Source organism: Patella vulgata, chromosome 4 (genome assembly GCF_932274485.2).
Source record: "Patella vulgata chromosome 4, xgPatVulg1.2, whole genome shotgun sequence".
Classification (NCBI taxonomy): Eukaryota; Metazoa; Mollusca; class Gastropoda; family Patellidae; genus Patella; species Patella vulgata.
Genome location: NC_065882.2, coordinates 66782862 through 66810687, shown reverse-complemented (window position 1 = coordinate 66810687; position 27826 = coordinate 66782862). Strand labels below are relative to the sequence as shown.

Sequence of the window (27826 nt, the reverse complement as noted above, 5' to 3'; positions counted from 1 at the left end):
TTGTTTTAATATTTCAGCCCAAATAAAAAATGTAGCCTTAAATAAACCAACCAACCAGAGTTCTACATACAGGGATAGTGTAGCATCTAAAGCAGTAGATGGTGATACTAATAGTGAATATACTAGAGGATCATGTAGCCATACACAAACAGGTTCACCTAGTTGGTTGTGTGTTGATTTACAAGAAGACTTCAATATCATCAATATTAAACTATATAACAGACTCGGCAGTAGTAAGTACACAATATTATCAATATTAAACTATATAACAAAGTCACCAATAAGTATACAATATCACCAATATATAACAGAATCAACAGTTGTAAGTAAAGAACAATTTATCAAGTATTCTTTCCATAGACAGTCCAGGTAGTTGATGATGTGTTGATCTACAACCTATTATCATTATCAACAACATTACACTTTATATCTAGAGTCTGTTTTACGAAATTTTAACTGAAGATAAAATCCAAATTTTAGTAGATACTTCAATTTCAATTGGCTAAGCACTAAATTCAATCTAATATTATCAAATTACTAAAATTTGGATTTTATCTTAGTTAAAATCTGGTGAAACAGGCCCCTGGAATGTCAGAAATACACCATTATACTTGTTCACTATTTGATATTCCATTTAAAAACGTTTTGTCCATTAGCATGATGTAACATGATATTATTCATTTTACCTTTACGTAAAGCGTGTTGACCACTAGCTTGGTGTAGCATGACGATTTTTCTATCACGTAGTTTATAATAACTTATTCTGCATTAGAATGGTGTAACATGATATTGGCAATTTTACCTTCATGTACTTTTATAAAACTTATTTTCAATTATCATGTTATTCGATATTGGCCATTTTGCAATCACGTATTTTACACTGTTTTTCATGTTTCCTAATAACACAATCACTATACGTCTTAGGGATGAAATAATAGGATGTGACTGAACTAAATGAAGCACATCACATTATTCATTTTGTTGGGGATTTGGTGGCTCAGGGAATATGGCGCTGGCCTACTAAGCAAGAGTTAACGGATTCGAACCAGGATTATCGAGCCTGGCTTCTCTTCCCAGTGGTGCGGTGGCGAATAAAAAGCGTCTAGTCGTCGGATGAGACAAACAAAATAGGTCTACAGGTGTACTCAATGGCCTGCAGAAACATAAATGAACCCTTGTCACTAGGAATTCAAGGAAGTATAGGTGGAAACGCCGCTGTCTGGGAGATATTTCCCTCACAGCCAGTGCCTGCAGAAACATAAATAAACCCTTGTCACTAGGAATTCAAGGAAGAATAGGTGGAAACGCAGCTGTCTGGGAGATATTTCCCTCACAGCCAGTGCCTGCAGAAACATAAGACCTTCAACCCCATTTTTTTTTTCATTCCGTTTTTCACTACGTACGCAATTATATCAATCTGAGTAAAACACAGATCCTATCCTATTTTTATAGTTTAAAATTTGTTTTACTCGTCTTTACTACACTAGGATCTGGAAGACCTGTTATCATTGACGTGTTCTGAATGTTGTGAGGGATTAGCCAATGAAACGGTCTGTTACGGCGAGTTTTAGGTGTGTTGTGCACGGAACTGTGGATAATCCACTAGAAACATCAATGCCGATTGGGTATTCAAATGTCTGACGCCATAGGGTCAAAAAATCTTCACCGTTTATCACGTGCCAAGAAGTGTGTTTATGAAATACTATGCTGATCAGACACAAACATCCAGTAAGCTTGTGATTTGCTTATAATTCTGCATTGTAGTCCTCCAATTTAGTTTAACGTGGGTTTTCTGGATGGACATGCTTCTATAATTAGCGAGGATACCACATCTCATCTGTATGCGAATTATCCTTTATGATTTGGGTATTATGTTGCTAGGAGTGCAATGAATACATTTAGTAAATATGTATTGTATGTTACAGATCAAGACAGATTACAAGGATTTGAGATAAAGCTAAGTTCTGATGATCAGTGTAATGGGCAAGGATTTACATCAGCTACAACATGCTATAACGATACAACGCAATCGGCACAAAGTGTATATACTATAGATGGATGTAATCAACAGCCATCTATACCTTTATCTGCTAGAACAGTGTTTGTCAGTGTTGCTGGTATACTGACATTATGTGAAGTTCAAATATACACAGGTGGGTCTCTTTACTTTATCTGCTAGAACAATGTTTATCAAAATTACTGGTATACTTACATTGTGTGAAGTTAAAATATGCGCGGATACCTTGTATCCAAGTTTTTAATTAGTAGGTTAGGATATCGAGAATGGCCAAGTTTAGTAAAACTTTATACCAGTTTCTATTGTGTTTACTGTTTATATCCCAGCGCTGTTGATAAAATCAATTAGCATAAATTAGGTGAATAATCAGTATGGTTTACCAGATCTATATCTTTTCACATATAACAAACCCTTTCAACAGTCGACAGTTAAAGACAAAAACAGTTATTCGAGCTCCTATTCTGCAAAATCGACGGTGATTATATATCCATTGCTGCTGGTTGTTGATAACTGTTGTTTTAATTAGATTCAACAGGTGATATTTTATTTTAGCTGTACAAATGGTTCATTATATTAAATAACAATATTTGAAACTACAGTACACTACTCGGTCTGGTACATAATACACAATAAATAATTATTTTTTTCAGGTTGTACAGGTGCTGATAACTGTAATTCTTGTAATACAACAACAGGTGTCTGTAACTCATGTAAACCTGGTTGGTTTGGTACAAACTGTCTACAGCAGTGTTCTGCATGTAAGGCGGCATGTCGTAAATCAGATGGCATTTGTAACGACTGTATTAATGGTAGATATGGTAACAACTGTGAAAGAACGTGTGAAGTTACTAACTGTATAGGTAACTGTGATAGGAATACAGGACAATGTTCTAGCTGTACAAGAGGTTACTTTGGTACCAACTGCCAATCAAGCTGTAATGATGGCTGTCTAAACAGTTACTGTAATAAAGATGCTGGTGTCTGTAGTGATGGGTGTATCAGAGGAAGATATTCACCAAACTGTGGATCCAAGTGTACAGTTACCAACTGTGTCGGTGACTGTGATAGGACTACAGGACAATGTTCTAGCTGTACACAAGGTTACCATAGTACCAACTGTCAACATAGATGTAATGATGGTTGTATAGACAGTTACTGTAATAAAGATACTGGTGTCTGTAGAGATGGGTGTAAACCAGGTTTTAGTGGGAGTAAATGTGAGCCATGTTTAGTAGGTAAACATGGCATCAACTGTGAATCTACATGTATAGTTGCTAACTGTGTAGGTAACTGTATTGGGAATACAGGACAATGTAGTACATGTAATCTAAAATGGTACGGTGCAAACTGTGAATCGTCATGTTCAACATGTATGACGTCATGTGTTAAATCAGATGGTATTTGTAATGGTGGATGTAGTGATGGTTATTGGGGTAACTCGTGTCAACAACAATGTTCTAATAACTGTAATAGTGGGGGATGTAGACAGGTAGATGGTTATTGCACTAGTGGTTGTAAAGAAGGGTGGTATAGAGATAGATGTGATGCATCTTGTATAGTTGATCAGTGTATAGGTGGTTGTAACATGAATACAGGAAAATGTTCTACATGTAAACCTGGTTGGTATGGTGATAGGTGTGAAACTAGATGTTCTAGTAATTGTACTGAAGAATGTGATAAATCAACAGGTAGATGTACAGAATGTAAATCGGGAATATTTGGTAATTATTGTTATATACTATGTCCTGTTAACTGTTTCGATAATTGTTCCAGGGACGAGGGTAAATGTAATAGTTGTAAACGCAATACAGTTGGTCTATATTGTAATTCAACATGTGGTGCTGAATGTCTACCAATTACAGATGGGACACAAGAAACATGTGATAGAAATGGTACATGTACTGAATGTATTGTAGGAAGATATGGTGATGGCTGTGATTTAAATTGTAGTACAACATGTGTTGGTAACTGTAGTAGGAATGATGGTAGCTGTACTGAATGTATTGTAGGAAGATATGGTGATGAATGTGATAAGACTTGTAGTACAACATGTGATGTTAGATGTGATAGAACTAATGGTACATGTAGTTTATGTATTAAAGGATACAGTGGAGATACCTGTAATAAAGAGTGTAATGATAACTGTACTGTTTGTAATCAAGATGATATCAACAACTGTTCGCAATGTAAAAATGGAAAATATTATGGAACATCATGCAATTACCAATGTAGTTCTAACTGTAAGCTTGGTTCCTGTTATCCGGAAAATGGAAACTGTTTGGCTGGTTGTGTGAAGGGTAAAATGGGAATGGATTGCTCTAACAGTGAGACATGTTTATTTACAATTTGTATTTACTCTTTCATTAATATAACTAAGTCACGTAGGTTTGAATTCTTAAATAGTGCAGCAGGTACTGGTTTCAAGATGTCTATTGAACTCTTATGAAATCTACTCCATTAGTACTTTTTATCTATTGACAAAACAAGTGATCCGATTTAGAAAGTGTAACAAATATAGTGCCATAAATCCTACCATAATTGCTGAGACAAAATGCTTTAGGTTGTAATACGTATATAAAATTCATGTCAAAGTGGCGGTGTGTGTGGAAGTAGTAGACGATATCCACATCTAAGTTGAATTAGTTTACAGTATGTTTAAAACACTTGTAAAGTTTGAGGGCTCTGGGTTCAAGTTTGTCTTGTACATGAAACTATTCTCGAAAGTTAAGAACTGTATTATGATTTCCTTTTATCAATGATGCTATTTTCTCAAACTAAGTAATCTTTTTTTTTCATAAATTCGTACCAAGTAAACTCCATCTATTAAAATCCTCTGTTTCATAATTAAATAGTTATAATATGTAGGAATCGTTATTTAGAAAATATAATATATTCCCGTATATACCCTACATGTATGCTCTCTGTAAATAATTTCAGATTGTACTTGGGGATATTATGGTGAGAATTGTATCAGCGAGTGTGGAAAGTGTGCTAAGAATGCAACATGTCTGATTACCAACGGAAGTTGCCAATTGGGATGTATGCAGGGTTATACAGGAGATACTTGTCAAGACCGTAAGATATATATTAAAATTAATTTTAAAATCAAAGTATTCATGTATGTCAGATCTATACAGTGGATTGTTTCATCTAAGATCTAAGAGGCTATACGTAAAGCGGGTTAATGGTGTTATATAGGACATGGGAAGGCGTAGGCTTACCGCCATTATTTCTTTTGGCAAGATAAACTAAAAACTCTCTAGTTCAAACAATTCCCTTCTTGTAAATACTCGTTTTACCTGAAGTAAATGAATAATAAGCGACTAAATATTGTATGCCGACACAAATTCAACACAAATATTAGAAAGTGAAAATTTTCCAAATTCTCTTAAGACAAATTTTTACTTAGTTTGTTATATTGCATATGAAAGAATTCTTAAGACATACTTTTGTAGTTTTGTTATGCAGTGCTAGAAATTATTTCTAATTTATAAAACAAAGAATTATGAGTGATTTCGTCTTTAACCACATGATGTGACTTGATAGTTGTATTTGGATATAAAAGAACCGTTTTATCCTATTATTTGTTGTTTTAAGTCCTTTTAAATATCTATAGTTATTATAATATGTAGGTGTATACAACATAACTTACCATTAATTAAAGAAGAGTTTGGGGTATATTTTAGAATACAACATACGTGGGTACTGTTTGATAACATACGACATTTTGGAAATTATTTTAGGCCACCGATGAAATACGAGCTTTCATTTTTGTTCTAAAGGCATCCTTCCTAGAATTGTTTGTTTTATTTCAGCTTTCGGCCTTAATTATGTTGTAATAGCTGTTGTTGTTTCCGTTATTCTTGTTGTTATTGTTTTAATTATCGTGGGTGTGGTTATGTTGAAAAGGTAAGATTGTTTTACAATGTATAGTTTCATTAAACAAATACTTTTTATAACACCGGATACCACGTCTCATTTCATTTCAGAACTTAACGTAGCTAACAAAGTTTTATTTTATGTGACATTTAGGTGTACATTTTATGTGAAACTTAGGTGTACATTTTATCCCATGTTATTTAACCGTGTTTTCAAATATACAGTATTTTATTAAAGATGCATTATGTAAGAGCCAAATTTGCCTATTTCATATCTTTCGTTTGGCCTAGAATGTTATGTAAATTATTTAGATACCAAACCCATAATCAACTCTCTATATCATCAGATGGTTGTAATTTTGAACGAAATGAAACACGATCGATATTTAATAACTTGATTGAAATAAATAATCATTCTTCAAACAGTCATAAGTTCGCTCAAATAAAAAAATTTAACTGAAATTTCCAATACATTAAGCCTTTTCAACATCTATTTTTAAACTGTCAGCTCTTCAACTAAATCTTACATAATGTATCTTTAAAATTCTATATTAGAGAGAGAGAGAGAGAGAGAGAGGGAGAGGGACAGGAATGGGGTTTAACGCCTACTCGACACAAACTAGGTCATTTAGGGACTAAAATATGGTTCAATTTTATTTCCATAATTCGCTTGCGCGTAGGAGTCTTTAGCAATGGGAGGAAACAGGAGGACCCGGAGAAAACCCACAGGCGACGCTACTCCTTGTCACGTACAACCGAAGAATCGAAACCACGCCAGTTGACTCAATGACAGACTTTATGATACAGCACTCACGTGCTAACCATTCAGCCATCCAACCCCCCCAAAATTCGAGTATGTCTCAATGACTGCGAATAATTTACCTATAACATAAAATATTTATTGCAGAAAAAGAAATAAAAGTAATATGCCAGGACTAGAATCTGACGATAATAAATATGAAAACTTCACTTTAAAGAAATCGATTATTAGAAACGATACATCAGGTAAAATCGAACTTGAACGGCCAGAAAAAAAGTTTATTGCCGTTTCGCATTAAAACTGATAATAAAATGAAGATGTTTAAAAGGAATTGCCAAACAAATTCTGTACATTATGAAAGAAATTTAAAGAGCGCACAAAGTCATTTTATTATGCAAGAATATTTGATGTAACAATAAAATCAACCAGGTCACAAACGAGTAAATATTTAATTATTAATCCTTTATTTCATCATTTTAATCAGGCTTCTCGGTTTTCTGAAAAAAAATATTATTTAATTCAAAGAGGTTTTTTTTTATTTTAACCATTACAAGTACTTTTTCTGTGAATGCCATATTTGAAATGAAGATTATTTATAAACGATTAATATTTACAGACGAAGATGATGTCCGAGAATCAGTTTACGTAAATGGTGCTAGACAAGCTGTTTATGTTAATGATGCTAGACCAGATGTTTATGAGAACATTCAAATTACACGATCCAAAACTTGTATTGATCTGAAGGATTTGTGGGAAACCATTCAAAGAAAGAAACAAGATGAATCTTTTAAACCAGAATATCAGGTAAATTGAATAAAAGAACAAAATAGCAAATGCGATTCGTTCTTGTATATAGACTATCTTTATTAGTATTAAATACACCATATTTATGCAAACAACCAGAGGCCCAGAAGACAAACCCAATGACAATGGGTATTGCGAGCAATAAACTGCAATAGTATTATCCGTGGAAGCCTATAATTACCATTCATAATTTTTACTTTTCGCCCCTTCAAAACACGAAAGTCGAAAAGTAGAAGTTACGACAAAAAGTGAGGCGACAGCACGCTATACAAGCCAAAATGTACTCGAAAATAGGAAATTGTTTTTATTGATGTCAATAAGAAGGCGCCAACACACGCATACCAAGCCATAATGCAACTCGAAAAGTAGAAATTAGGAAATAAACACAACGCGCTATTAGCGACCTATCATTTTGGCTTGCTGTCGTACTGTCGAGTTTCGCTTCGGAAGTTGTTGTAGTCTCTAAATTCCAGGTCACATTTGAATACGTGCTGTCGCCTCACATTTTGTCGTAACTTCTACTTTTCGAATTTTCGACTTTCGTGTTTTGAATGGTAGTTATCGGCTTCTATAATTACCAAATCAGGAATACACACGTTTCGGTATTACAATTGTTTTCTAGGATTAATCAATGGTGTTACCGATTGATAGGATCATTGTATTATATTTACTTCTGATTTCATATATCTATTGTAGACTCCATAATGGTAAATAATGAAATAGAGAATATAAAACAAAATGAAACTAAACCAGTTTGGTCAACCGCTTTGTATTTAGCAGAACACAACTCAATTTATATGGAAAGTAGTCACTGGTTTGTACACATATACCATGACCTATCGATAAGTGTTCTCTTATTGTTATCAAATTCATTTGTACCTGATAACGATAACAGCACGCTTGTCGAAACGTCGTGCTATATGTTTACAAACCAGTGAATGCTTTCCATATAAATTGTATTGTGTTTTATTGTGCTTACTCCCTAAATGCAAATCAAGGATTATATTGAGCAGGCTGTATCCAATTAAACGTAACATCTGATGTATATATGATATTAAAATTATATCGTTTCTCCATTGTTTAACACCAATCACTCACAAAAGCGATCTTTTGTCAATAGCGCCCGAAATATTGCAAAATATGATCGACAATGACCGATCAGTTATGCCTATTCTGGATAGTATCATATCCAAAATTTTAATGATTTCATAAAGATAAGTGAAGTGTTGACAAATCGGCTTACTACCGATTGATTCAACATTGCGGAATGTATTTCATAGTTTATATATTGATCTATATCCTTTAATATTTATCCTAAGGTAACTATTATTGGATACGTAGCATAGTTATAATATAGATCTTATTGCTTCATGTCGGTAAATTTATTTGGTATCTTGAATCTTGTTTGTTATTTTATCAGGCTTATTGATGCACAAATATGGTTTGTTGAGACATATACATGGGCTTTTACAACCTGTATATCTTCTTTAATTTTCACTCAACTGAACTATATAATTTCATGAGTTACATGACATATCTATCTGTCACATGTTGACTGTAGGTTTTATAAAAGTTGATTTAGTGTAATATATAGCCCCCCTTGCCGGTATTACGCTGCTTTGTTACAATTTTCCAATTATCCATAATTTCGTTAATTGTTTATAAAATTATTTAAATGTTAAATATGATATGTAGAATATTACTATCTATAATAACGGTTGGGTATTGCAATACTTTGGGCGTTTTTGCAATACTTGTCCGTGATTAGTAGGACTTTTTTTATTATTTACAAGAAACTGCCAAAAGACTTGTGTTCACCAGTTGATGTTTGTCTGAACGATGTTAATCGACCTAAAAATAGATACAAAAACATATGTGCATGTAAGTGTTAGATATATTAACACGATCTGAATTGAATGCAAGTACATTTATATTCTTCATTGTTGAATTCACAAACACACGTTTTTTTCTTTTATTAGAAACATAATATTCTGAAACACATTAATCTTTTCATGAATAGAGTTTCTATAAGGACACTTGTGACTGCATTACTTGTTAGTCATTACTTACAAAATAATTGTGCAGTTAGTTGTGATTTTCTTTTTCAATACTCCATTTAGATATTAAAGGAGCTATATAAATCGCTTATATTTGGGACCTAAAAATTGACACAAATGGGTCGCAACACATATAATTATATAAATATATAAACTGATTTACGTTCAGTCTTCAATCGTTTCCGTTTTTACCCCAATTTCAAATCAGGTATGTTTTGCGAATACGCCAGAAGTCTCAATCGAATGGCAATTTCTAGCGTCTGATTATTCTAGTCTACACCGATAGTATTTATTGCGCATGCACTCCAGATAGGAATATGTCGTCACATTGACATGAGTTGTGGAATATGTCTAGCCTCGTTTTTCGAGTTCCTTGTTACAAATGGCGCGGAAACGCATTATGGTACACGATTCTTGTACCAATGATAAGATGTTTGTTTTGTCTTAAATATTGGATATCAATAGCCCATCTTTTCCCGATAAGATTACAACATCAATGTTGATTTAAATTGACAAATAATTTGTGTTTTCAATGTCGAAGACATTTGGGTGATATTGAGTTAGAGACAAGGCTACTTTAAATATCTATTACTGTTTCAGTTGATCACACACGGGTGAAACTAGATATTGAAAATGATGACCCCACTTCAGATTATGTCAACGCCTGTTATATTACTGTAAGCTAAACATATCAATAATTATATTACTGTAAGATACATATACATATTTCTATATTTTTATTTTTTTAGATGTTAAAAATGTTTGCTGTTGAATATCGATATACGTTATAGATGCATAGCTTACATTATTATCTGTCTTATTGTTCTTTTTAAGCCGACTGTCCCCAGTCGGTGCAGAAATGAAATGCAGCGGGGTTTAACGTCCCACTATCATGTACAGGGTGGGCTAATGTCGATATTAAGAATAATAAATTCCATACCTTCAGTTGATATTATGAACAAATTTGACACGTTTGGTTGGTATTAAGAATTTATTCTAGTATTTCGGCTGCATTCTGCACGTTTTGCCACATGATAATAATAATATATAATAATATATGTTCATTATTTGTACGGTTCGAATATGTCTTTACTCTCGCTTTATAAACAATATAATAATATTTATTTATTTATATGTATGGATATTAATGAATGAAATGTTGTTTAAGAGCTCGTTAGCGCCAACCGGGCCAAACATATAGGGTGTTGTTACAGAAGACAATGTAATAGAGATATGTCGATAGTCTCGCTTTATAAACTTGATAATAATATTTGTTCATGATTTATAGAGACAATTTATAAACTATATAATCATAATATGTGTTCATTATTTATAGGGATATGTCTTTATCCCCGTTTTATAAACTATATAATATGTGTTCATTATTTATAGGGATATGGAAATATCAAGAATAAATACATCGCGGCACAAGGTATATTCTATTTATCATTTAAGTTAAATATTCAAATGGGCGTTATAAATACGAATCTGATTGTACAGAACGGAATTTACGCAAACCCAACAACGTTCATATAGCGCATGTTATTCGTAATGCCTGTGACACATTCTTTAATTTTTTACGGCGAATCATTTGGGCGAACCCATTCGCCAAAGAATTCCACCTACTGTTTCTGAACCTACGAATTTCGCCCGAGCTTCGGCCGACACCGACAATAAAATTCGCATAATGTGTTCCAAGCTTTAACCCTAGGTCACTATTTTGAAAGCTGCAACTCCATTAAAATAGACGTCAATCTTTCTGCTGATAGAATGCCCTCATAAATTGTACACACTCAATCACATTGATCGCCAACCCTTAATATTTAGTACACGTTGCAAATTATTGACTAATATCAATAAATTTACCAATTGTTTTCGGTTTAGAAACTTTACTGATTTGATTTCGTCATATTGTGATAATAACGTTAATAAATATCTTTAAATATATAATATATAGGGCCTAATGATGTTAACATCTATGAGTTTGTCAGAATGCTTTGGGATGTTAAAACAGGAAAGATTGCTATGGTTACTAATCTACACGAAGCCGGTGCTGTAAGTTTAATATGGATATTTTAAAATGTTACATACAACATATTTTATCTTTAGATTGTTAGAAAAATAGATTCTATTAATTATTTTATATTTAATTGTTTGCCTATAATGGTACCAGTTAATTTGATCAGTTATAGAATATTTTGAATGGTGTATTGTACACTGGTTCAACCCACTTTTTGAAGAGAGCCGAAAACAAAATTTTAATTTATTTATTTACTTTCTGTCAAATAACAGATGAAATGTTTGAAATACTGGCCATCGAGTGGCAAGGTAAAGACTTTCAGAAAGATAAAAATTGAACTGATTGAGGAGGATGTATTGGCCCATTTTACTATTAGGACATTGAAAATATCAAAAGTAAGTAGCCTAAGCTAATCCTGTAGTTTTTTCTTTAGTATCGTTTCTGACAATTCTTCTTCTTAAATTTGTGATGCCATCGAGTTGTCGATAACGGAATTCATAATAATAATAATAGCAAGACAAAAAATTCCGTTACACAGGGTCTTAGTATACCTAGCCTCTTTTAAAAGATTTTGCAAATACGTTTATTGAATAGGGTGTAATTTCATGTTAAAAATATTATATTTGAAAATAAACTGTAGGATGGATGTGGATCTCGGACAATAAAACATTGTCATTATACATCATGGCCTGATAAAGGTGTCCCTACTGATATGGCGTCATTGGTAGAATTCAGAAACAAGATACTTAAAGTCAAATCACCACAACCAGGACCAATGGTGGTACACTGTAGGTTAGTTCGCTTTTAAATATTTGATATTAACCTGTTGTTATCAATAGAAGCCGATCTTGTGGGGTCGCTATTATCAGTATGATTATTTATTATCAGAGATTAATATCGTAGAGATGGTGTGTAGTGATGAAAACGAAACGGGGGATTGACCCTATATAATACATTGGTTTCGTTAATTCTGTGTTGTATAACAAAAACTGTGTTTGGAAATGCCATGATAATGTAAATATTTAAAGCACTGTCTTAATGTGAAGAAACCCGATCGTATAATGAAATGAAATGAGGTTTAACGTCCTAATGAAGACGGAAACGTTTCGTCATTATAGTTCTAATGTCGGCTGCCTTATGCACCGGACTTGAGTAAATTTATACACAGATTTTGGGGAGATATATTGGCATGATTAGAACAGTTGTACTTTCATTGGTTATTTACAGAACACAACTAAGAACACGAAATATTGATAGAACTTGTCATATTTTAACTAAATTTGCTTTTAATCATATTCAATTGGAGATACGAATATTAATAGTAAATTAACGAATACATGTATATCTAAATCTGTTTCATGTTTTTCAGTGCTGGTATTGGACGGACAGGAACATTTTTAGCTTTAGATTATCTGATAGAAGAAGGTAAAGCTGAAGGTTCTGTTGATGTTTTTAAATGTGTTTCACAGATGAGAAAAGAAAGGACGAATATGGTTCAAACTGATGTAAGCTGAAAATCATTTTAAAATTATAACTATTTTTTCATTTCAATAATATGCAACAAAATTCCATGTGCGGTGTTTTCCATAGGTTTAGAATCAACTTAGTATTCATACTATATATGGTGGTTTTTAAAAGATTAATATCAACCCAGTATTAATACCAGGTATGGTGTTTTCTTTAAGATTAAAATAAACTAGTATTAATACCATGCATGGTGCTTTCTATATGATTACATTTAAATCCATGTTAGTACCATTGCATTCCTTTCTATAGGTTTAAAATTAACTCAGTATTGATACAATGAGTAACTCAGTATTCCTCGACAGATCCACATGACATCTCTATTTTCAAGTTTTAAGTAAACACTAAAGACACTTTCTAGTTACCAAATATTATGTGCTAGAACAATAGTTAAGCTCATTGCCAAGCGCTTAGAAATGACCAGAGGACATAATTTAGCGCTATATAAGACATTTTATTATTATTATTTACCCTTTGTACGAAAGACCTGCATCATGGAAGTATAATTTCTGGTTCAATGAGGTGTGTTATCTGGTTGACTATGTATTATTCTTCAGATTTGTTTAAAGTTTATTTTTCATGAAAAATATTTGTAGGATCAGTATGTATTTCTACATGAAGCTATATTAGAATGGTATATAGCTGGTGATACTACAACTACTGTTACAGCTTATCAAGGTGTTTATCAAGATCTTCTTAAAGTTAAACAAAGTTCTGGTAAATGTGAACTAGAAGAAAGGTTTGAAGTAAGTTCACTATTATTGTCCAATATTCAAGTGTAGGAAAGAAACATTCCAAAGTTAGTGACAATACATAGTTCGGGTTATATGGTGTGTGATTAAGCAGTCACAATAAAAAGTAGTTCTAATCTCCAATCAAATTTCAGGGTTTCCATTATTCACATATTCTGAGCCCAGTTATGAGTGTTGGAAGATGTAGCGTTCATTGTTTAGTGTCGTAGCCACCTAGACCTAGAGAGTTTATTTTGGACTTGTTATGTTATAAATAAATGTCTAAGTAATAATTTATATAACATTTGAACTTTGAAGCCAAAATAAAGACCTCCAATAGGCAGAATTAGTCCTTACATAATGCATCTTGAAAGCTATAAGAAATTATAAATGTTGACTGTACAAGGAATATTATCTTATTTCAAGTAGAAATAATATATCCCGGTCTGGACTGGTGTGATATCTTTAATGACCCATGGTCATGGGTTTTGTTCATCTGTCCGTAGTAAAATATTTCCTTGTTTCAACCAATACAGTTATACAGTTATGGTTCATATCCCAAAATTGAGTTAATTTGGTAGTATGACAAATACCCATTAATTTTATGCCTTATTGTAGATGATGGGACAGGTTTGTCCAAAATATACAGACGCTGATTATTCTACAGCTTTACTGAAAGAAAATAAAATTAAAAATAGAGTGTCAACAATATTAGCGTGTACGTAATATTATTTATTTCGAGATTTAAAATTTACCCTTTTCTTTAAAATCAAAAGGAGTATTCTGGCATGATATGAATCGCTTGTGGTTTTACATGCATTTAATAGATACATGTATTACCGCGGCAGTGATCTCACTTATTTTAAAATAATATTGCATGGAAATGAAATGACATGGGGTTTAATGTCTTATTTGTCTGCATCAACTGGGATAAGGAAAACTGGCATACACCATGAAATGTGTTATTGGGCAATTTTGCCTTGACAGCGGCACTATTTCGATTTTTGACAGGAATCTGTAACGTGCTGCCAATGGTATACACGGACCTCGGTTTTCGTCACATCTAGATAACTACACGGGTTTATATCCTTGTCGAGCCTTTCGTCTTTCGTCACTGATAAAGAGAAACATAGGCGTACAGGCTCGACGAATGTTAGTGGGGGCGGGGAAAACCTGAAATGCCCGAAAAGAATTCCGGTTACAGACGGCGGAGCCGGTCGCCTATAGTGTAGCCCCCTCCCCAAGATTATATGGAAAATTTGACGGCCGCAAACGCGTTTTCCTGATAGTGGGAACCTTGCATTAAGACGGCTGTATTACATATTTCTATGTAACTATTGTAACACCTCACTGGTTTGCATGAATAAAATGAATAGTCAAACCTTTTATGCTCCTTAACGCTGTCACGTGTGTAAAAATTAAATAGATATTTGAGTAACGTCCTTGTTGAATAAGTATGCCAATAGTAATAATTATATAATATAAAGAAGACGGTGTGTGAAATTGTATACGTATATATAACATCAATTCATTATTTATACATTTGGATTATGACGTGACTTTAAAAAATGTTGAATAACCAGAAGCCTTTTATGAAGAGTATTTATTTCACGTTTCACCGGTGTCCTCTAACCAAGATAAATTTAGAAATATCTGATAAATTTATACATAAAATCGGGGGGTGGGGGGTGCAGAACCTGAAATACCCGGACAAATTGCGTCTATGAGGGGTGTTGTAGAAAATTGAAATGGTTCTGTTAAGAGTTTAGTTATTGATGGAAGATAACTTCATTTAAGACTTTCTTATCTTACTCTTCTTTGTCGGAGATTAATTTAGTTAAAAAAAAAAAAATTTCCAGTTTGTTTGTTTCTAGAAAAAGCACATGTTTAGAGTACAAAATACAAAATTTCTTTCATAACCGAGTGTTAGTTCGTTAATAGTTTATAAGGAGAAAGCAGACAGGAAAATCCCGAAGAACTTTCTTGGCCAACACCAGTATCGAACCCGGAACCCCCTGGTTATTAAATCAGCACCATATTCGCAGAACCGCCTTATTTTATAGAAGTGCATTAGATTCACCTAATAACTGACTACAATAAAGAATAATTTAAATAATCTTTGGGTTTTAATTTTCATTCCGACGGAAGTATAATCCTTGCCACCCCTCTTAAAGCAACGTTCACATTATATGCAGAAATACCAATGACTTCTAAAATATATCTCAAGCCACCTCTCTTAATTCTAGATTGTATGCACTTTCACATTATATGCCCAACACCCATTATTTTCGAATTCTTGTATACGATCTATAATGTTAGCATGCTAGTATTTTAGTTGATAAAAATTTTGTAAAAAAGAAAAAGATTTAACGATATATTTTTAGATGAAAATACTAGAATACTTTTGACGATACCGGTTCCTAATACAACAGATTATATCAATGCTGTTTATATACCAGTAAGTAATGATTTGTTTTCGCATCACATGGATTTTGTGTACTGTTTTATACTTTCAAATGGTATGCTCGTGTATTAAAGGACAATGTTGGTGTCAGCCGTAGCAAAAATCACTGTGTTAAAATTATATATCGGATGTGTTTAACCAGTTCTTTAACATATTGTAATATCTGTGGACACCAACATATTCCTTTAATGGACATATACAATGTATAGTCTTTTATACGTACCGGAAATTGTGCCTGTACTGGTACACGCATCCATTGTACTGTCGCGTCACGTTTTAGATATGATAATGAGTATTTTCAATCATTCTGGTGGTACATTATGAAATCACGCGACTTAGAATGTACAAATAAAACCAAATCTATACTTGGTTTACGCTTTGTGGATGATACCAGTAAAGACTCGGAGCTCTAGATAAATACTTATCAACACGTACCCACAAGTAGACCAAGAATTGAACAGGTGTGGTTGAATCTACTGCGGTCCATGCCGATAGGCACATACCCGATGTCTTATCTCGAGATGTAGGTTATAATAATGTATGATACTACCTCTCATTTATTTCAGAGTATTGACATAAAATCTAATTGCTGGTGTAATTTTGAATTATAATTTGTAGAGTTACAGAAAGAAAAGAGCTTATATATTGACCCAGACACCATTACCTAATACTGTTATAGATTTCTGGAGAATGGTTGTACAAAAGGAATCTCAAACAATCGTTCACATGGATCATGGACAAGATAAAACTAAGGTAAAATTGGACATGGTTTATAACTATCCTGACAAGTTATAGATAAAATTTATTAGTATTGTGTAATCTTAAAGTATAGGGAACAGGAAGTGGTTAAGGCAGTTTCTACATTTTTTCAACAACGCATCGGGCTATCAAATGATACCATCGTTTACCCTACCTTATCTTGTACAAGACACCCAAGGACTGATTGACAACGTGGAAAACACTTTACAATTATTGACCATTCAAAATGTTATGAATAGCTTTACGAGCATGGTAGCGTAAGACACCCATGGTTAGATGGGGGGGGGACTACGAACGGATTCCTGGGTGTCCTAAGTGTTGTAATTTTTGATCCACACTGTCCATAGGATAAAATATTATAGAGTGTAATAGATGTTGGAATATGGTATGCCTTGGGCTTTACTAGCTAGGTCAGGAAATGTTGGATACGTGATGTTAACTACTTTATGATTATGTATGTATAATGTTTGTTTAGGGTATTGGTCAGTACCTACCAGGAGATAAACCACTAACCTGTGACCCCTTTACTATAACTAAAACAGAAGAAATACAACATGAGTTTTATACAATTATAACATGTCAGGTTACAGGCAATTCACAAGATGTAAGTTGAGTATTAGATATTTAGGATTAAGTTTGTTCTAGCTTAGTAGATAAAATCACCATGTATGACAAGGTTTGTCAGCTTTTGTGTGGGATTTCTCACCACAAGAGTTACACAAGATATTGGACTTGGAAAATAAAATTTTCAAAGGTTTCTTCTCCGACCCCCTGGAACTACATTTTGTGGTGTTTTTTTTACCATAAATGTTCCACAAGATATTTGACGTAGAAAGAAATGCAATTATTGATTTGCCTTCTACGCCCGTAAAAATAATTCTAATACTTAGGTACTACTACACGAGGTTGATGTTGAAAAGTAGGATGGTAAAACACCATTTCATTTGTATTGCACAAGAGTTTCAACTAAAACTATACAGACTAGAATACAATAAAACCATCCTGGATTAGATAACAGTTTTTTATGCAATGAAGGCTGTCTATGTGTTATTAGTATAAATTACATCCTTCTCCTGTGCGATGAAATAAGTATAAAGTTTCATGAAGCTATATATTTTTTTTCTTTAAGAAAATGTTTATTTAATCTTAATGTGAATGATATAACGATATAAAGTATAGATAAAGAGGCTTGTAGACTTTTATGACATCAAGACATTTTCCTTTTGATCAACAGCTAGAATGAAAATAAATGAAATGAAGTGGGGTTTAACGTATTGCTTTTCTACAACTAGGATAATGAAGACGCGCATAGGACGTGTAGCTTGCCAAGAGTGAGTTATTGCCGCCACAACCTACTCTTTTTCCGAATTTCAACGTGTCCTACGTTTTTCACCCCATCCCCACCCACTGATGATCTACCGTGGATCCCAATTCGGTCCGGATAATCGCATTTGCAAGTTCGTGCGCCAGTGAGTAATTGGTCATTTATACGGAGTGTGAAAGCTTCGACACGGACATTTGCATATGAAACTGGCGCGTAGACAGACGATTTTACCATGTATGCCTTTTGACTTCACACTTTTGACTAGTGAAAATCGTTCTCTCGAACTATTCCCCAAAATGTGAAAGAAATTCCGACACATTCGCGTTCCTGTAAGTGTATACGACTCCATCCAAGTAGTTAAATCAATCAAATGCGATCCCCGCTTTCACTGTCGCGGCCCCGCTTAGTAGTGTAAATGACCTCCCAGAAGGTTACTGCGACTATATAATGAATCTAGCGCAATCATCACTCTTAGGGAAAATTGAAAAAACCTACAAATACCATGTATTTGAGCCAGTGACAGCTAACAATGAGAACAGACTCCGTCTGCATGGTAAACGGCATAGTTAAACACAGCTGAATTATCTGGCCATGTCCTTTTAAACTAATATCGCAAAGAACAATGAGTGTCTATACGGGGATGTGTAGATAAATATAAAAATATAAGTAGATAGGACACCAAAAGAAACAGACAATGAAAGTTACCTATGCGGAACCATTTTGTTATTTTCTGTGGGTGGGCATATAAAGAACAATAAAGAAATATGAAGTTTTGTCGAACGATTTCGTTTCTGGGTAGATTGTAAACATATGAGACACATATGATAATGTTATGCCTATATATGGTTATATGCGCAATACGGGGTTAAAAGAACTGTACCCGGATACCCTACTCCAATGTTAATTATCCAAAAAACTAAACGCCCACAGTCACCATTTAAACAAGGATCTATGTCTTTTTGTCTCATGCGAACGTGTTCGAAAAGCCTAAGACTCAAAGTCTGAATCACTGAAATACAAAATGAAATGAAATGTTGTTTAACGTCATACTTTTTAGCTCCGATTGGGCATACGCCATGCGTTGAGCTATGAAATACATTTTGCACAGACAGTGGCACTACTACCTACCAACTGCCAAAGGATCTTTTAAGTGCACGTCAACGAACACGAGACCTCTGTTTTCGTACAATCCGAAAGACTAGATACTGTCCTAGCACTAAAAGCATAAATGATGGACCTTAAGAAAACCCACGAGGTTAGACAGAAGACTCAGCTAAACCCGACAAGGTTAGACAGTTCTGGGGGTCTGAGAATACATTTTTAAAAAAAATTGAATTTATTCCATATCCAATATCTTGTGGAACTCTTGTAGCGAATAAAATCTTGTAGAATTTACTTTTGTAGTAATGCCTTCGTAATCGTAAATATAACTACAGGTTAGTTCGTTTCTACAACTTTATTATTAAAACCGCTTTGCATAGATGTTTCTCGTTCTCAATAACTTGTATATAGCTTTTGATGGCTGCTCTTGGTAAGCTCTGATGAATTTCGCCCAACAGATCCCTGTAGCCACAGACCGGGAGGAGAACATTACCCTAGACTGGCCTTGGCGTTAATTTCCTTCCCAAATATGGATGAACATTTCAAATGATTTTGAATTTATCCTGATATTACATGTATATATTATGTCTTTGTAGCTTAGGAGGGACTTATAGAAGATTAGTTATTTTGCAAACTAAATAAGTTGCCTCATTAAATAAAGTTTTTATTATTATTACTATATTATTATTATTATTATTATCGCTTAATGTGATCAAATCATTTTTTAATATATGCAGTTACTTTGGCAAACGTGTTACGTTTTAGAGATATATTCAAGAGATTAGACCATCAACAGTGCGGTAAATATATTGGCAACACTTGGGGCAGTTTTATACGTTTACTTTGTATGAGACCTTTATTGAGATGTTTTTTCTTTTATATTAACACAGAATGAGATAGATCATACGGTAAGAATCTACCAGTGTACATTCTGGAAAGGTGAAGAAACCACACCTAAATCATCTGCTCCATTTTTCACCCTGTTGGAACACATTCAATCATGGACATATGATCAAAAAGAAAACCCAATTATTGTACACTGTCGGTAAGTTAAAATATACATGTGGTGTAAAGTAAATTGTTTCTAATAAGGTTATGAATTGAAATGGGGTTTACCGTCTTATTTGCTTGATAAAGACGAGAGCGTCATTGTCGTAACGTTGCATGTTAATAAACCAGTAATTGTTATTCCATAAAATAGTGTTAGTGTGTTACCGTCTTATTGTCTGCACCAACTTGGCTAATGAAGATGGACATAGTCAGTTCTGCTCGGAAAGCGACGTTTCTACCTACTCAGGGGCTCTTTTACATGCACACCTAAGAGTACACACGTGGGCTTTGTTTTGTTGAACAACCGAACGACTAGAGACGTTTCGTCTCGCACCACTGACAAGGGGAAAGCAGGTTGATAATCCCGTTGAACGTACATGGATTAAATATGGGACCTCCTGTTTACTCATGGTCCATGGAGACATCTTGGCTCCCAAATAAGGTTATAACAGTGTATCAGATAGTTGTATTCGAAAAAATAATTAACATTCACTTTTAACTTGTGGTATGAGATACCTGAAAGTTAAAAGGGAGATAACTCACATTTCGATCTTTTGAAAAGAATAAGGATAATCGGGACAAATGCAGTACATTGTGAACCTACTCCCACCGCCCTAACACACACACACACACACACACACACCTTTCTCTCAACATTACCACACCATGGGCGTACATATCGATTTTGTTTGGGCGGGGGGGGGGGGGATGAGACCCACTGATGCACATTCCCTGGACTATTTTGTAGAATTCTGATGTATAGGTTTCCTTGATTTATAAAAGAATACGGATAATCGGGACAATTGCAGTATATTGTGAACCTACTGCCACCGCCCTAACACACACACACACACACACACACACACCTTTCTCTCAACATTACCACACCATGGGCGTACATATCGATTTTGTTTGGGCGGGGGGGATGAGACCCACTGATGCACATTCCCTGGACTATTTTGTAGAATTCTGATGCATAGGTTTCCTTGATTTATAAATTCTTTGCTAATATTGAATATCATCCCCAAATGACCTAACTGACCTTTATAATATCGCCTAATTTAATAGTAACGCCTTAAAACCTCCATACATGGAAACTACTTGACCCTTTAGCACGTACATGTATTGTGTTATCCAATCAAAGCAATCATATGTATACAAAGATATATTCATACATATATTAAGCATTTGGGATTTTCCCCCTTCTATTTTGGCCTTGTTCGTTTACCTCATTAATTCATTTAGTCGCCGATGCATATTTTTGAGACCGACGGCAGTGACTGCACTTATTTTGAGACCGACTGCAGTGACTGCACTTATTTTGAGAACAACTATTTGTGAAACTTTCTAAAAACCAGGAACTCGGATAAAGAATTTATTCTAGTCTCCAAGCATATTGATTTCATGGATTTACATAATTTTCACCAAATTCCTCTGATTCAGATATCTAAAACAGGTAAAAATATTAAATTACATGAGCATTGAAGAACTGTAAGTATGGAAATATGCAAATTTACTTTTTAGAAATGGAGTGAACAAGGGAGGACTATTTTGTGTTCTGGCAGCCATTTTAGAACGACTAACCATAGAACAAGACGTCAGTGTGTTACAGACTATAATACAGCTTCGAGTATCCAGACCACAAATTATTACTTGTTACGTAAGTATGCACATGCCTTTCAAATAACACCAAATAACGCAAATCAATGTATTTCCCGTTGGTCTGATTATATTGATCAGTATAGTATTCAGTTTAACATTGTGACCGCGACCAGTACCATATGTTGCGGGTGGGGGACAAAGTGAGACAAATGCCCCCCGCCCCCAACATACACACACACATTCTCTAGGACCTCATTTGGTCCACAATCGGGGGCTTCCATTTTGACTTCCAACATTTAATTTGATAAGATCCCGTTTACCCCAAAAAGGCTCATTGTTTAATTTTATCTTTGGCTGGTAGTCTGTTAATAGACATATTTTATAGTGCCACCAGTCCGTTAGAAAATGTGAGATCATTCATACATTAATACAGATATAATAGGTTTTGAGGTTTGAAAATGATGTTCAACAGTAATTCTGTTTTCTAATGTATTACTACCCCCCTCCCCCCATGAGATATTGCATTTCTTTTAGCCGTGGAAACATTGTATGTAGCTTAATCGGGGGACTGACAAGCCCCAATTATGTTTTCTTACCTCCACCCCCACTCCTTCACTCCCCCGAATTCACAGTTGTGTCCTAACATTTCATTTTAATCTCTAATATTATTCCAGGAACAAGTGAAATTTTGTTTCGATGCTGTTGGTAATTATCTGGATCATTTCTCAACATATGCCAATTCTTGTTGATTGTAATTATAATATCCTATTGTAATAGTGTGATAATTGCAAAATGTTTTTAATTGCTTTCGTGAGCTGGTTTTGGATTTTCTTTTTTAATTGTATGTTAAGTTTGCTACAAGGTTTGCTTTATTATTTAAAGTTTATACTATTTAATGTATACATGGGCTTAGGTCTGAACTTAATGGTTATATTTTGTTTATTATGCTTTATAAATATTTCAAGTTTATTATATTATATTACTATTGCATTTTGTTAAAAACATTGCATCTTGTTTAAACTATAATATGTTGTTAAAAAGTATTATATTTTGCTGCTAAAAGTATTATGTTTTATACGCATTTTAAATATATTTTTTTTCGTTAAACCCACTATATTTTGTATTGTTAAGCTATATTTTGTTTTGTTAAATACTTATATTTTGTTAAATCTATTATATTTTGTTAAATCTATTATATTTTGTTAAATCTATTATATTTTGCTAAATCTATTATGTTTTGTTAAATCTATTATATTTTGCTCAATCTATTATATTTTGCTATAGCATGTTTTATAAGAATAAACATGGAAATGTTAAAATACCAAAATAAAAACGAAGTCACTATGTACCTTTCGGTTTAAATACTGGGTCTGAAGCAAAGTTAATTTTGTTTCCATTTGATTTCTTTGTGAGTAGATAATACCAGAGTTTGATCAACACCAGACAATTGGGAGTTTATATTGAATATTATCGGCGTTTATTTTTCCTCATTTCAAATTGTTTATATCAAGCATATTTTTTTCGCTAAATAATAGTTTGAAAAATTTGAGTGGTGTACATTTCTAGCAATTAATGTCACCTATATTGTGGATGACATCCATTCAGTGACGGGTTACACAGTAAACCAACCAATATTAAACCCAATTCGTTTTATAACGGGCCTGACAAGGACAGCTGTCTAGTCGTTCGGATGGGACGAAAAACCGAGGTCCCGTGTATACATTGACGTGCACGTAAAAGATCCCTTGGCAGTTGAAATTCGATATAAAAGTAGGCCATAGTCCCGCTGCCCGGGCAAAATTTCCCCCAAAGCGCACTGTATGGTGCATGCCCGTCTTCATTAGCCCAGTCGGAGCAGAACAGTAGGACGTTAAACCCCATTTCATTTCATTTTTTTCATTTCGTTTTATAACCGTTAGTTGGACTGACATTTCCTTATTCTGTCTGTTTTATTATTATGAGACTTACATTATAGCTTAGGTCATCAATGATAATCTTATATAAAACACATTGTCCAAGCGTGATAATGAATGTTGTGTTCACATTATCATTAGTTTTCATTTCCCATGATCTTATTTTTATTTAAATAGATCAATACTAAAGTAAATTCTGTCTAGCTAAAGTATGCATTAGTTTTGATTGCGTTAGTGCCTGTTATTATTTAAATCAAGCAATTCTACATTAGTGTTTATCCCGTATGCTCCAGTAATATTTGATTTAATTTTTATCCACTAACATCTACGGAGGGATATCATTTAACCTGTCTATAATACTGTACCTAGAAATATTTGGTGATAAGGTGTTGTTTCAATCTCTTTAAATTGTAATATTATTTTCTTTACATATTTAATCTATAGATGTAAACATTTCAAATATAAAATATATCTTCAGCTATTGTTAATTTTAGAATGAAATAAAATGTTATAAATTATATACTAAACAGCAAAAAAAAACCCATCAGAACGATTTCGAAATCAGAGAGGCACTTTAATCAAATCATTCTAGAAAATGACTTACTAAATGGATCAAAGCAATTTTTTGTGAACAGTATGTTGACAGATTAGTGATTAATTCATCACAATTCCAAGACATTACGAGAAGGTTTAGGGTCTGTACACAGTCTATTCATCAGTATCTGGTGTGTCCACCGCGAGTGTCAATAACAGCAGCGCAGAGTCTGTACATGGAGTGGACCAGACGATTGATGAACGCCATTGGCACCTGGAACCACACTCGCTCAGAAAAGCCTGGCGCAATCCATCGGCTGTGTTTGGGCTCGGTACGATGTTATTAAGTCTCTTCTGAACTTCATCCCAAAGATGTTCAATCGGGTTTAAGTCCGGACTAAGGGTTTGCCAGTGCATATCGTTGACACCGTTCTGCGGTAGATAGTCCCGAGTAATTCTGGCGATGTGGGCACGGGAATTGTCATTCTGAAAACCGTTCTTTCGATGACGTGCGAAATGTGGTATGACGTGGGGTCTGAGAGCTTGATCGATGTAGCGCACTGTTGTGATGCCACCTCCTCTCCCTGGACCAAGATTATGGAACACTACATGACCCACTCTCTGGTCCAGGCCGATTCCATCCCAAACCATTATGCTTGGACCTCCCCATGAGTCTCGTGCCATGACACATTGGTCAGAATAACGCTGGCGGCCACGTCGACGCCATATTCTGGTCCTGTCATCTGCAATTGATACGCAATGCCGACTCTCATCTTTGAACAGAACCGTTCTCCATTGCCTCTGTCGCCAGTTCTGGTGTTGTTGGGCAAACTGTAGACGTTCACGTCGATGGCAATGGATGTTCTCTCTGGTGACACGTCGGCGCACTATATCGGTACTGATGGGTCTTCCGTGTGTTCCCACTGTCTGACGCGCTGTCTCAGATGCCTGTGTCAAGGGATTCTGCACGTGCTGTCGCACAACCTGGCGGTCTTGTGGCAACCTTTGGTCTACCAGTTCGGGGGCGATCATCCGTGGTGTTGGTGGCCCGAAAGCGTTGCTGAAGCCTGTAGATGGTCCGAACATTGACCTGGAAGTGATTGGCAACGGGGGGATCACGTGGCTAAGTGGGTAAGACGCTAGCTCGCTAGCCTGGAGGTCAGGTGTTCGATCCCTGCATTGGCCGAGAAAGTTCATCCAGATTTTCCGGCGTGGTTCTCCCTTATCAGTGATGCAGGACGGAGGGGCTGACAAGGAAAGCTGTCTAGTCGTTCGAATGGGACGAAAAACCGAGGTCCCGTGTACACATTGGCGTGCACGTAAAAGATCCCTTGGCAGTTGGAATTCGATATAAGAGTAGGCCGTAGTGCCGCTGTCCGGGCAAAATTTCCCTCATTGCACACTGTATGGCGTATGCCCGTCTTCATTAGCCCAGGTTAGGAGCAGAACAGTAGGACGTTAAAGTCCATTTCTTTTTCTTTTTTTCGATTGGCAACGGCTTGAGCGTCGAGTCTTCCAAGCGCCTGGTTCCTCTAAGCTGTCGTGAGTCGTGGCATGCTGCTGACGTTGTAGAGTGAATGATTCAACCAGGTATGGGAGTGCATTTTATAGGGCTGGTCCCGGTGAACAACACTTGCAGCATTACCATCTCAGAAGTCAGGTTGCGTTTTTGAGAACATTTCCTGGGTTCAATTCTGTGTTTGGGAAGGAGCCTTATTGCTCAGGTAAAGTTGGAGATGTGGTCACAAATATACAAGAAAAACATTTGGCAAGTTTTATGCAATGCGTCTATTCAGAGTAACACACCAACCTGACGTTTCTTTTGCTGCTTAGTATATATACCTGCATCACAGGTACTGTAGATATATACACACGGTGGAGATGGTTAATTTCACCACGTACAAATGTAGTTCATTCCAATACTCTCTCTCCCTCTCTCTCTTTCTCTCTCTCCCTCTTAGTTCTATATTGTTTAGCAGAAACCGTTAAACTGAAAACCATGTAAATGTTGTATAACAGATTCGATGATGCTAAAGAATCAAATATGAAAATAAAACAAAACCCCATTTTAAAATATATAAATATATCGTAGATTATACTTTAACAATTAATTTTATTGTAGTAAAGTAAATATACCACTAGTACATGTGTTGTTTATTATGATTGTATATATTGCTAATATTTTTGACCAAGCAATCAGCAGTCACCTCCCCTGAAACTGAATGCTGAATGATGCAAAACCTGGTGTGGTCGGAAGATAAGGCGAGAGAGAGAGAGGGCGAGAGAGAGAGAGGGGAAGAGAGAGGGGGAGGAGAGAGAGAGAGGAGGAGAGAGAGAGAGAGAGAGAGAGAGTTTAACGTCCACTCGACACAAACTAGGTCATTTCGAGACTAACATATGGTTCAACTTTATTTCAATAATTCGCTTGTGCGTATGGGTATTTAGCAGTGGGAGGAAACCGGAGGAAACCGACGAGATTGGACAGGCGATCCTACTCCTTGTCACGTACAACCGGGGAATCGAAACCATGCCAATTGACTCAATGACAGACCTTATGATACAGCGCGCACGTGCTAACCATTCGGCTTTTGGGGAACATAAAAATACGATGCTCGTACAATAAGGGGTCGCAATCCAATTTGATGCGGTTCGACATGCGTTAATATCAAAAGGAACCAATATCTTTGGGATATAAACATATATTTAAAGTTTCATTAAAATCGGATGAGAGGGTCCACAACCTTGGTATTACATGCTTTTACACTACATTATTTGCGTAAAGGGGTTCGGACATTTTGACCGGAAGTGTCAGTCCGATTTTCACCAAATTGAATATCAACTGTAATTAAAATCAAATAAAAATTGTGACCTCTAGAGGGTTCACTGGCTAAAAACACAATTTTTTCGTACAATATTCGTTAAAGGACAATATTGGTGTCAGTCATTATTACATATGTGATAGAATATAATTTTAACACGGAGATCATTGCTACTGGAGATGTGTCACAAACACTTGAATAAACGGGAAGTAACAACAAACATCGCCAAACATGAGTTATCCTTCTATATAACTGACTGAAGTAACGAGCGATAACAGACACACGGTCGAATTAAAATAAAACCAAGTACAGACAATCCAAACCATAAGACAAAATTCGAAGTCCTACAAAAACGGTATTGGCAAAATAGTGTAATCAGCAAATGGACTTCACCGTGTACAAAATGCACGACAAACAGTGGTAACAGGTGTCCGGAAGAGTAAGCTTACCCTGCCTGGCGCTATAACTG

The 27826-nt window shown here is 34.9% G+C and overlaps 1 protein-coding gene across 1 annotated transcript; it reads left to right on the top strand.

Annotated features, from left to right (window-relative positions):
* The first annotated feature begins 2230 nt into the window (after nt 1-2230).
* LOC126818024 (receptor-type tyrosine-protein phosphatase T) lies at nt 2231-23260 on the top strand. Its single transcript, XM_056100282.1, has 21 exons — nt 2231-2264; nt 2713-4341; nt 4955-5092; nt 5833-5926; nt 6803-6900; nt 7272-7459; nt 9253-9340; nt 10117-10193; nt 10909-10948; nt 11474-11571; nt 11809-11931; nt 12177-12328; nt 12906-13041; nt 13657-13806; nt 14410-14509; nt 16176-16249; nt 16874-17008; nt 17490-17618; nt 20330-20484; nt 22014-22149; nt 22766-23260. Exons 1-21 carry the CDS (start codon nt 2231-2233, stop codon nt 22838-22840), a joined length of 3849 nt encoding a protein of 1282 aa, XP_055956257.1. The 3' UTR covers nt 22841-23260.
* The last annotated feature ends 4566 nt before the right edge of the window (nt 23261-27826 follow it).

Bases quoted from the DNA above. Each gene is read 5' to 3' on its own strand.
- LOC126818024 (XM_056100282.1), top strand. From the start codon at position 2,231: ATGCGCGGATACCTTGTATCCAAGTTTTTAATTA. The intron at 13,042-13,656 runs GTAAGCTGAAAA...AAATATTTGTAG, and splicing joins CGAATATGGTTCAAACTGAT to GATCAGTATGTATTTCTACA. The intron at 14,510-16,175 runs GTACGTAATATT...ATATATTTTTAG, and splicing joins AGTGTCAACAATATTAGCGT to ATGAAAATACTAGAATACTT.